Source organism: Acartia tonsa, chromosome 3, assembly GCF_053477335.1.
Source record: "Acartia tonsa isolate MP-2025a chromosome 3, ASM5347733v1, whole genome shotgun sequence".
Classification (NCBI taxonomy): Eukaryota; Metazoa; Arthropoda; class Copepoda; order Calanoida; family Acartiidae; genus Acartia; species Acartia tonsa.
Window position 1 is genome coordinate 21,919,121 of NC_137262.1, and position 12,661 is coordinate 21,931,781.

At 30.9% G+C, this 12,661-nt stretch overlaps 1 protein-coding gene across 1 annotated transcript; it reads left to right on the forward strand.

Moving 5' to 3' along the window:
- The first annotated feature begins 2,083 nt into the window (after window positions 1–2,083).
- On the forward strand, window positions 2,084–12,037 carry LOC145313626 (sialin-like). The gene is made up of 17 exons (XM_080153113.1): window positions 2,084–2,240; window positions 2,677–2,743; window positions 3,081–3,138; window positions 4,529–4,648; window positions 6,167–6,270; window positions 7,144–7,260; window positions 7,616–7,674; window positions 7,962–8,082; window positions 8,189–8,245; window positions 8,582–8,690; window positions 9,013–9,041; window positions 9,209–9,331; window positions 9,567–9,628; window positions 9,857–9,976; window positions 10,332–10,452; window positions 10,905–10,947; window positions 11,109–12,037. The coding sequence occupies exons 1-17, from the start codon at window positions 2,204–2,206 to the stop codon at window positions 11,832–11,834; spliced, it is 2,073 nt and encodes a 690-aa protein (XP_080009239.1). The 5' UTR covers window positions 2,084–2,203; the 3' UTR covers window positions 11,835–12,037.
- The last annotated feature ends 624 nt before the right edge of the window (window positions 12,038–12,661 follow it).

Below are 12,661 nucleotides of genomic sequence, written 5' to 3' on the forward strand. Positions count from 1 at the left end.
ATGTATTAGGCGTCCTTATAATGGAAAGCTAAATTAATTAAGTGGTTACCGAGATATAAACGGCCAAGCAAAACCTTGGTGCTCTCTATTATAAACAAGAGTAACATGGAGCATATGCATGCAATTCCATCTTAAACTATATACATATAACATTGAATACACAAGGGAAGAGACGTTCTAGAAAACGATATTATGGCCAGAGTGATCAGCGTTAAGTTATCCGCTTTTGAAGGTTTTGACGGTTAGTTGTTTAAATTTTATGAGAAAGAGTCACTAATGTTTGAAAAATGTAATTGATAAAAACTTTTATTTTGTTATTATAAAACATATACAAGGTTGCGTGATGATTTATTAAAAAATTAATTTTGCACATTATGAAAATTGCGATAAACAACTTATGTCGATATTATCTTGAAATCAACTAAAATCATCGAAAAGACGATTCCTAGGATGCAATGTCTTAAGAAAAGAATTAACCTGTATTATGTAAACTATTTAAACATCATTTTTCCTTTATAAAAAAACTTTTTTTTAATACTACAATTATTGTTAGTTTGTACTTATATCAATTGTTTCTTAAGATATTGTCATCCTTGTAACTCATAATAATTCAAACAACACAAAATATAGATGAATAGATAAATACATGATTTAAATCCTATTAAATAGATTATATTTGAAATGTGTGATATTACAAAATTACATAAATATAGAATGCTTAGTATGAAATAACTTACACATTACAACTCAATATTAATAAAATTAATGGAATAAATTAGTTATTTCATAAAAAATATCATCATGTTTAAAATGGTCTTTCTAATAATGAATCGAGAGTTGCTACACATACTAAATTATTTATATCTATTATAGGAGGAATCACCATGCAAAGTTTGAAATCAATAGGACCTTTCTGATGTGTCTTAGCATTTTCATTGCAAATTTTAGACAGCCAAGAAAAATAGGATTTTCTAAAAAACAAGGATGACAACATCCATAAAAGCGAAACACTGAAACGGTAGGACAAACGGACATTAAAACTTGTATAGTGTCAGAACTGAATAATCATAATAAAAATGTATAAGAGTCATAGCAAAATTGTAAGTAAATTTGTTGAAAAACTGCTTGATTCAGGAAAATGTTTATGGACATACTAACTTTTTTAGGACTTGATTATAGAGTTGCTTCGCTTATTACATTATACTTTGTTGTCCCAGTAATCAATATACCAAACATCAGATCAATCGGTTGATTAGATCACATAAAAATTTAAAAGTAAAAAAATCAACATGTTTAAAATGGACGTACGGACATTTTGGTGTTGATTATAGAGTTGCTACGCTTTCTAAATCGTACCTAACTACTAAAGAAATCACAATGCAAAATTTGAAATCGATAGGACAATTCTCACATGCCTAAATTAACAAAAAAAGCCATCCGTTACGGACGGACGTACGGACGGACCGACCCTAATTATAGAAAAGCTTCGCTTTTAAAAACTTTCAGTTATTCGGAGCAAACAAACAATTGTGAATAATTAGTAGCTTTGCGACCAAAAAGTAACCTTAAAGTTATATATCTAGCTAATTATTAGATATATTTAAATGTTCATTTTGACATACCGTTCTGTCCTTCTAGTTATAGAAATGTTGAGCTACCGATAAAGCACATCAAATCTTAGTTAACGAATATTAAGAAACGATTTTAAGACGTAATTTTGCGTTGTCATTATAGTTGAAAATTATGTGTTCATACTTATAATAAGTATTAATTCTCGAATATTCTATGTATATAGTTACCAAGGGGAAGTACATACCAATCATACCAATTGTTATCAGAGTTGCCTGTGAAAGGGGGTTATCCCCCCCCCCCTAAAATAAAATTTACAAATTTGAAGTATATTATCAATAAAAATGTGTTGACTTGAGAAGCAATTATATAATAATATAAAATGTTTTCTTCCTAATTTTACCCCTTTTAAGAAATGCTATTTATGCCCTTACTGACCATCAATCACCAATTTACTTAAGGGGTCGGGCATTATCCTATAATAACATTATAACGATTAGTAGCCTGCAAACGCCCAAGTGGACAATATGTAAGGGTTGGAAAACATTAAGTTATAATAAACGAATAGTGCATTTGGTTGTTAAACAATTTTCTTAATGTGAATTATAAAAATAGATAATCTTATTCTGCAAAAATGAAGTTGTTGTGTAGATATATTTTAGCATTTGCAGGTATCTTAGATATTTTATCTTGTTATATAGATTTATAATCTTATATTTATGGAAAATTCCATGATTTTCATTACTAACGTTCAAAACCCAAATAGTGGCTTGCACAGCGATTTCCAGGGGTGTGTAAAACCAATATGGGGTGAAATAATGGAGAAGACAGACCTTCCTTATTTCAATTGACTGTGACAGACGCATGCAAGGCTTAACTGGATAGGTGAACAGACAAACAATAGTAGTATGGTAGCTATGCTATAATTAAAATCGGAATCCGAATTCGTTTTCATATTATTAAGCAACACTGATCTATGTATTTTTTTCACAAAATCTAAAGTCGGCTTGTTTTGGACCAAATTTTGATTTGATGCACTAGACGGAAAATTGATTTACCTCTCATAGATCTATCCCTAAAAATATTGTAAATTAAAAATTATTTTAGGATTTTTTGGAGTAGCGAACGAGTATTTATGCAGACTAAACATCTCAATGGCTTTGGTGCCTATGCTAGGAAAATAAAAGCTATTTTTTGTTGTATAATAATGAGGGACAAAATAATTGTTTACGTAATCATCTCAACAATAGTTGACTTTTTTTATATTAAAAATAACATTTTATTGTTACATAGTAGTTACAAAATCTTTTATTAATAATGTGCTGGGAAGGTTTGTAAAAAATAAATATTTTTATGACAATTCAAGGTTGGATGGACGGGCGGACGATGGCATGATCTTGATCATTCTCTTAATTGTAAAAATCGTTTCAGGTTGTTACCATTTAACAAATCGTATGATGACGACGGTTATGTGAAATTTATCCATAATATATTAAGCTTTACATGTGTACAGGAGACCATATGAAACCTATGAATACCTCCATAACAACAATCTATAATGAAACCATAGTAAGTAATTTCTTCCAATTTATGGTGTGGTTTAAGGTTCATAACATTTAGATAAAAGGGAGGAGGGGGAGGGGAAGAGGGAGAGAATAGTGATGAATCTCTAAAACAAGGATGACAACATCCATAAAAGCGAAGCACTGAAACGGTAGGACAAACGGACACTAACACTTGTATAGTGTCAGAACTAAATAATCAGAATATAAATTTATAAATGTCGAAGCAAAATTGTAAGTAAAATTGTTGAAAAACTGCTTGATACAGAGTAATGTTTATGGGCATACTTACATTTTTAGGACTTGATTATAGAGTTGCGTCGCTTATAATTTTGTACTTTGTTGTCCCAGGAATCAGTATACCAAAAATCAGATCAATCGGATTATTAGATCACATAAAAATTTGTTGTTAAAAAAGTAAAAAAATCAACATATTTAAAATGGACGTACGGACATTCTGGTAATGATTATAGAGTTGCTACGCTTTCTAAATCGTACCTAACTACTACAGGAATCACCTTGCAAAGTTTGAAATAAACAGGACAATTCTAACATGCCTAAATTAGCGAAAAAAGCTATCCCTTACGGACGGACGTACGGACGGACCGACCCTAATTATAGAAAAGCTTCGCTTTTTGTAGTAGCGACGCTACTCTATAATTCACTTTATCCGTCATTCAGTCCGTAACGCTATGGGGGAAACGTGATTTTCTCGACTCCTATTCAAGATAGACAGCTGAAATTTTAGTGAAGATTCCGATGACATTTGCCCATCTAATCTATACATTGTTTTGTCCGTCTGTCTGTTATCTGGGGTGCTAGATCGATTTCTAGATTTTCGAGTTTTCGTGATTTTCTCAATTTCTATTGAAGTTGGAAGACTAAAACTTTCAGAGATTAATTATTTTACATTCTACATATTTTCACTTAGTTTTATTAAGATTGGTTTATTAATTGGGGTGCTAGATCGATTCCTAGATATGTAGGTTTTCGTGAATTTCTCTATTCCTATTCAGGATTGACGGCTGAAATTATCAGGAATTTAATATGCTCATATTCTACATATTTCCATTAAGTTTCATTAAAATTTGTCTATCAATTGCGGTGTTAAATCGATTCCTAGATTTTAAGTTTTCGTGATTTAAAGGTTGCGTGATTTTAAAGGCTTCATGAATACGATTTCCCTTTTTTATCAAGTTTGATGATTATTGTATGACACTGCTCTATAGTAAATTTTTTCCAATATGCACTCATAATTTTTGAGCTTTGCTACTTATGGATGTTGTCATCCTTGTTATATATATTTTTACATGGAACGTTTATTATAGTCATTAGACATAATTGTCCTTAATCTTAATATTATATTCTTTGTTCTTTTATCTTCTGTTTTGTTTTAGGAATTGAGATGTAATGATACAGAGGAAGTTATTGCCACTGAAGCCCAAACTTTCGACTGGACTCCTGAAGAAAGAGGATTAGTTCTTGGAGCTTACTATTATGGATATACTTTATTTACGGTAGGATATTTATCTTCAGCTTCAAATGTTTACTAGCGGATACACCTTTAGAAGCCTCTTGGGAAACTTAAGGTGGGAGTGGGAAAAGTCAACCCAACCCCCTATTTTCAATTTGAGTAAAGTAAAACCATTTTTTTGTGGGGGGGTCATCTTTGAGGTCGAAAGTGAAGCTTCTTACAGGTCTTAGGATGGTTTTAGGCTTTTTTATTTCTATAAATAAGTCTGGGTAGGGTTTAAGGCTATTTTTCTGCCCTTATATATTTCTTTGAATATAGAGCCTTTAGATGCTGGGGGCGATGTCGTTAGTTTATATATATACTAACGGTTTTGCCCCTAGCCTCCAGGGGCTTTGCCCCAAGAGGTGATTTTAAAACTATTAAGGCGAAATTCGTAAAAGGACCAAAGAAATCTTCAGCAAATTCTTTTTAAAAAAATGGGAGGATTTTGTTGTTTTTTGGGGGGTTGGGGGTGTCCCACACCTCAAGAAAATAGCTTAAAACCACCACAGGACCAATAGGTATATACCCTGGAGAGTAGAATCCGATCGATTCAGTGGTTACCGAGATCTTAAGGAACAGACGGACAGACATCAAGCTACTTTGTATTATAGATTAACAAAAATAACTGAAAGTTGTATATTACAGAGTACAAAAATTTGCCGCTAGGTGTCTCGTTTTTATGCTTTATTTTACAATATCATCTTATTAATTTTCTAGTTCTAGAGAATTGCATAAATTTTACAAACAAATTTTTATTTACGTAACAAATACGATTAAAAGTCAAATATTTATCAAAGTTAAACTTTGGGTAAATTATTGATGAAAAATCGAATCAAACGATTTGTTTATGGTCATATGTTCAGTACACAGACAAACGACAAAGTTAATTATAGAGTAGCTTTGCTTATTTAATTTAAACGCGACAGCGTTCATAATTAGCGTAGCAAAAGCTTTTGAATTTTCTTGAGGGTTGAAAAACAACCTATTTAATTATTGGAGCAATTTACCGAACTTTACTAACCTAAGAAATTACTTTTTAAATGAAAGGCTCTCTGCTTTCTTAAGAATTCAACTAGAAGTCAAAAGAGTAGTATATAATACTAATTAAAAAATGGCTTACTGTTAATGAATCAATAAGATATACATTCTTACATGTTACAAAAAAATAAAATAAAAATGAGTAAAATTTTGAAAACTCACGAAACCTATCCAGTCAAATTAAATACGTATAATGTATTTTTATTAGTAATAGTTATTATAGTTATTTATTAGTAATAGTAATAAGTAAAGTAATAGATTCGAGAATGAGGTTAGATGGGAGATTATGAGAATTTTCCCAATTCACAGGAAACGTTGAAAATATATACTTCAATAAAATTTAGCTTAAACCACGTCGCAATTTTTTAGAGGTTTTCTGTAGTTTCAGTGAGTAGGGTTGTAAAAATTTACGATTTAGGTTCTTACTGACTGTGTCTGACAAAATATAATCTACATACATATTTGAATGTCATATTTTCAGATCCCGGCAGCCTCTGTAGCCTCCAGATATGGATTCAAGAGAACATATGGATATTCCATGTTTGTAGCCTCAATTCTAACATGTCTATTTCCACCTCTAGTTAAGTAAGTCTTACTTTATTTATGCAACCCGCGACTGTGGCGCAACACGTAGTATGGACTTCCAGACAAAGGACGTGCAATCAAAGGATTAATTGTCTTAAAGGGCGTTTGACTATAAGATCATGCCCAGCAATTAGGCAAGATTTTTTCAGAGATGCACCAAAATAAGATCTCGTGGTGTATCCCGTCCTCATGGGCTATCTTTAGGCAATCTATCTAAGTGTTACTTTTGTTGTGTTAAACAGTTAGGGAGTTGAATCCATTTTTATAGAAGCAGAAATATGATCTATGATTATGGTTTAGACCCTCTAAAACTGTAATCTACCCTTCCACTTTCCCCTCTCTTGGTGAAGATATCTTCAACGCCGATACGATTTTTGAAATATAAGATTCCACTTTTGTCTCTCTTGTTGAAGATATCTTCACCAAGAGAGGCAAAAGTGGAATCTTAAATTTCAAAAATCGTATCGGCGTTGAAGATATCTTCACCAAGAGAGGGGAAAGTGGAATCTTACATTTCAAAAATCGTATCGGCGTTGAAGATATCTTCACCAAGAGAAGGGAAAGTAGAATCTTATATTTCAAAAATCGTATTGGCGTTGAAGATATCTTCACCAAGAGAGGGGAAAGTGAAAAGGTAGATTACAGTTTTAGAGGGTCCAAACCATAATCATAGATTATATTTCTGCTTCTATAAAAATGGATTCAACTCCCTAACTGTTAAAGGCTAAAGTTTTCATTTATGTTGTTGATACATATAAAAATATTCAGTATGAAGTAGATATATTTAATAATTTATTCACGGAACTTTTAAAAACATTTTGTACATTTTTTGTCTATCCCTCTTTATTATTCTATCATCCTTGTTTTATTTAGGTTAAACCTATACCTTGGAATAATATCAAGAGCAATGTTGGGTGTGTTTCATGCAGCTGGCTTTCCTAGTATGGTCGGTGCTCTGGGGATATGGGCCCCTCCAGGCGAGAGATCAAGGTAAATAGATAGATAAACATCTAGAATAAAGATAGATAGCTGGATATCTTAGTATGGTCGGTGCTCTGGGGATATGGGCCCCTCCAGGCGAGAGATCAAGGTAGATAGATAGATTAACAGAGAATAGAGATAGATAGCTAGATAACCAAGTATGGCGGGTGCACTAGGTATATGAGCCCCTATATGGATCAAGGTAGATAGATAGATTAACAGAGAATAGAAGATAGATAGCTAGAAAACCTGGTATAAGTTCAGCAGTTAGCAAGATCTTATCGGAAAGATAAAAATACCTTACATACAAATGATATCCTTTTGATAGGATTGAACGACTAAGTTATAATGCAAACATTTTTAGGTTGCTGGGAATAACAATATCTGGTCTAAGCTTTGGTTCTGCTATTATATTTTTCATAGGTAAACTTTTTTTTCTCGTATACATTCGAATCCGGTGAATAGCAACCGGATCTCATCCATACGAAAAAACTATGTCTAGCATCATATTATATCCAGCTTTCTACGAATATAGAAATGTACAATTATAAGATTAAAACTAGTTTTTTTTAGCCCCGAGGTGCCGAATGCACGGGCTAAAAAAATTATATAATTGTACATTCTATATCCGCGGAAAGCGGTTTATAATACGATGAAAGAAATAACTATTCTTTTTGTTTTTTTGAAAATATACTGATTTTTAATTTTAGCTGGAGGCATTATCAAAAGTTTTGGATGGGAATCAATATTTTATTTTACTGGAGCTCTTTCCATGGTTTGGGTGATTGTATGGTTTTATCTTGTCTATGATTCTCCAGAAAAACACCCTAGGTATACATATTATTTTTCAAATAAATTTAAGATATTAAAAAATATGTTTAGAAATACGACAGTAAATTTTAAACCACCAACCTTATTTTTTAATAATATTATTTAGAATATCCACAGAAGAAAAAGAATATATTCTAAAGAGCTTAGGTTCCAACGGCAAAAAGTATCATTTTAAATCTTAGTTTCAGGTTTTTTTCTCTTTAAATTATATTATGTACAATGCAAAAGTATAAATAGAACGAAAATTATGTTTGCATATTTACTCAGTTTGTTTAATTTTGTTTAACCGGTGTCTGCAAAAGTGCCCTGACGTTCACATTATTAGTCTCATATTAACCATACGGCAAATAGCAAAAACCTTAAGTTTATGTAAATGGAGAGAAAATGAAATGAGATTATGATTTACGGAGTTTTATTTGAAATATATAAAAAAAATAACTTACCATTTATTACAAAAGTTTAGGAAAAATATTCTTTTCTAACAAGCCAATTAATTTAGGAAAAATTTGAAAACTCCCTGGAAATCTATTCTGACTTCAGTTCCTGTTTGGGGTATAATTCTGGCCCATACTTCATTTAACTGGGGAAATTATACCTTAAACCAACAGGTATTATAATATTAAGTTTTGAAATGTAAAATTAATCTATGATAGAAAAGGTCATCATATCACTTTTTTAATTATATCATATCATAACCTAAAGTAACATGAATTGTGTGGACTGTGGATGTGTATTTCTGATAAAATCTCGTATAAAAGGTTGTTATCAGGGAAGTTCAACATCATCCTAGGATTTAGGCTATTTATAAAACAAAAAATAAATGTGGTGAATTAAATTTGAACACTAGGGGCACAGCAACTATTTTATAAGATTCATTTAAAAAATGGCAAATTATACTTAATTTATCTAATAATATTTTTAATTTTTCAGTTACCAACATATTTTACAACCATTTTAAGGTAAATTTATATTTTTATGATATTGGTTACTGTCTAAAAAAAAATAAAAATAAATTTGAAGAGCAATATGTTTGAAGTTTTCCTGTATCAACAACCATTCTAAAGGTTTGTCAGCTATTTAAGTTTAGAGTGAAAATGTTTTTAATCTTATTGATTTATTTTTGCAGATTTGATCTTGAAATGACTGGTCTTCTAACATCTTTGTGTTTCTTGCTGCAACTGTTTGTTTGTATGTTTGCCTCCTGGATTACTGATTGGATAATACACAAACAATTCTTGTCAACTATCTGGTAAAATTTAGATTTCAAAAAAGAACATTAAATTTTACTTTATCAAAGTAAGTGCAATTTATCCCCAAAATACTTAAATTACAGAAAGCTAGGTCCTGTAGAATTAAATTATTTATATCCTATTTATATAAAAAGTCAAATACAAACAATTTATTACCTTTATTTTCTTATTTTTTTCAGATTTTAAAAATCATTTACCTTAAACATTTTTAAAATTATTCTGCTTATATTTCAGTGTCCGTAAGGTCAACACAATTATTGCAACTTGGGTTACTGGTTTATGTTTTGTTTTTGCAGGTATTTTCATTTTAATATTTTGATAATAAGCAAATATTTTTTTAGATATATTGTGGGGGTTTACCTCCTTCCCACCTGAAGATAATCCACTATTTAGTTATATTTAATTAATATTTAAATGTAATTTTTAATTTAACATTTTTATTGTTGAAAAAAGACAATAATCAGAATCTTCACCATCTACCTTTGTCAGTTCTGCCACTGATAAGATGAAATATATTTATTAAGGTTATTCTGGTTGTAACACAGCCCTGGCAACCTTCCTGTTGATATTAATTTCTGGACTAAATATTCTTGTAACTCCTGGCTGTAAAGCAAGTATTGTGGATATTGCTCCGGCCTATTCAGGTATATAATACAAAGCCGCTAGTTTTCAGGGTTGTAATTTCACGTAATTTCAACCAATTTTGACTTTATTTTATGACATTAAAAGTTTTAAATAGTGATCATCATTATATACTACGCGTGTTGTCAAAAAATTACTCAAAATTTGGACAGGGCATGGCTTCAAGCTCGACTAAAACGAAGGACATTTAATTATTTTCTCACTGGTGATGCGTGCCTTTAGCAATAGAGTCGCATATATTTCTTTGGCCCATAAATAGGCAGAACTTATTAGTTAAACTTGCTTACAAAGTTGTGCGATCAAATAGTCTAATAATTGAAAGTAAATCAAACAAATTCATTGAATATTTTTTTATAGGCATTGTGTTTGGACTTTCGAACACAATAGCCAACATGCCTGGATTTGTTGCTCCGCAGGTCGCGGGTTTTATACTCCGAGATAACACCATGCCCGAGTGGCAAACTGTCTTCTGGCTTAGGTAAGGATTACATTACAAATTAGAATATTTGGGTATAGTCCCTTTTGTAACATCTCACCTTATGGGGTAATTCTTCGTATTTTTCACAGTAGCTTTTCTCCTATTGCTAGCCTGTGGGGCAATCACCTAACCCAATATAACCTAACCTAACCTAAAATAACCTATAAAAAGCCAGTTAAAAAATACGACGAATTTAAAATAAGGAGGTAGTGAGTTTTTTCTTTTCTTTATGCTGACGCCTATAAATGGCCTTAGGGAAACCCAATACCCAATCAAACCTCATCTTATATAGCTAAGTAAACAAATATTACCATTAAGACTACCCCTACCCTTATTATCAAATGATATTAACATAAGGGAGGGGGTTGTGTGCTCCACTAAGCTTTTGAGTGAAGTTGCCAGAATACCTTCAGGAAATAAATTGAAAAATTCTCAATTTTTTTTTATTTCAGTGCTGCTGTTCAAATAGTTGGATCTTTTCTGTTTCTGTTTACGGTAAATTTATATCCTTCAATTTATTTTTGTAAAAAATGTTAGCTAATGATTTTTTATAGTCTTTTTTCACCTTTAGCCCTCCACTTTTTAAATTTAAGTATGTTAGATATTATCCAAAGGTCAACCAGCTGATCAAAAAATTTATCAAAACTGTTTTCCAGGGAACTGATGAAATCCAAGACTGGGCTAAAACAGCAGATGACAAAAGACTGCAAGATCAGAAAAATATTCTAGACAAAGATAAACCTAACAATGGTGCAAATGATAAAGAAAACAACATTCCTCACAATATAACTTATGAAAATCAAGATGCTGAAAGTCAAGATAAAATCTCAGATAAGAATGACTTTGAAAAAGATACAACGAAAATTAATGAAGATACAGATATTCGAAGCATTGGTATCATAGATAAAGATGAAAAACCTTTTTCTGAAAACCTTAATGATAGGGACTCATTTAAAAAGACCCATGACCTTGAAGCAAATACTATTGTTGGCAATGAAATAGAAGCTCTGACTGTAACAGATGAAACTAAATCAGAAGAAATAACTAAAAATACAATAAACGCGGATCTATCTGTAAATGACAACAAAGAAATTGATGAAGAAGATGGTGAAATTCTAAGGAAAGATGGAAATGAAGAAAGGTGTAAAACTATCATAATTGCAGATACTACTTCAGTAAACGATATTGATGAACCTTTAGTTGAAATCAAAGAAATCAATATGTCTACTGACTCGTTGATAAAAGATATTGAAAAAGAAAAAGTATTGGCCATTACATATGCTAACAACTTCAAAAATGAAATTGACAATGATGTAAGCAAACATAAAATCATTGACATTGTTGACTTTTCATTTGAGAACAGAGACAAATGCATTGCTTGATCAAGGGATTCAAATAAAAACTTAATTTAAATATAAAATCTAATCAATAACTGTTATCAAAATGCAATTGTACATACTGTAAATAGAAACTATATGTGTTCTTTTTCTATATTAGAAAACATTGTTTTGATATTATTATAAATAAATTTTTAAAAAAGTCTATCCTTGTATATATCTTTCTTTGTCTAAAGTGTCTAAATGTGTAATCCTCTAATTTTATTCCATTTCTTAGAAAATATAAAGAGGGTCAAACCATATGGGTAATTATCAACCTCCCTTATACCTGAGATTGTTTTGTTCATATCCAAAAAACTACACAGACATAAACTCAAAGATTAGAATATTTAAGGTATAAATCAAAATAATTTTAAATAAGGGGAACTTTTGAACACTTGAAGAAAATAGAAAAGTATGTTATCAATGAATTAAAATACTCAAAATGCACCGCTAAATCTTTTACTTTCATTAAAATTCTAAGGAAATTACGAAATACTTAATGTAAATTTGTAATGATATTTTGAAATTCAATCTGTTTAATAGCTAGTTTACCCATCCCTCATTTAAGCTTTTGATTCCTAAAAACTAGTAAGGGGGGGGGGGGTAAGTTCTGACACTTTTGCGTATACAGTGATTATAGGCTTTGGATTTTGCCTCCAGGTTCAGGTGCTGTAGGCCTCCAGGTTGTCTCTGGACAGGTAAAAATGAAAAAAGAATTTATTTTAAAGAGTTAGAAGTCAAATAATAAAACAAGATATGCATCTTTTTGAATGTTATTTGCGCATTTGAAGATAAAAGATACATATTTTGTTTTATAAGTTGAACTATAA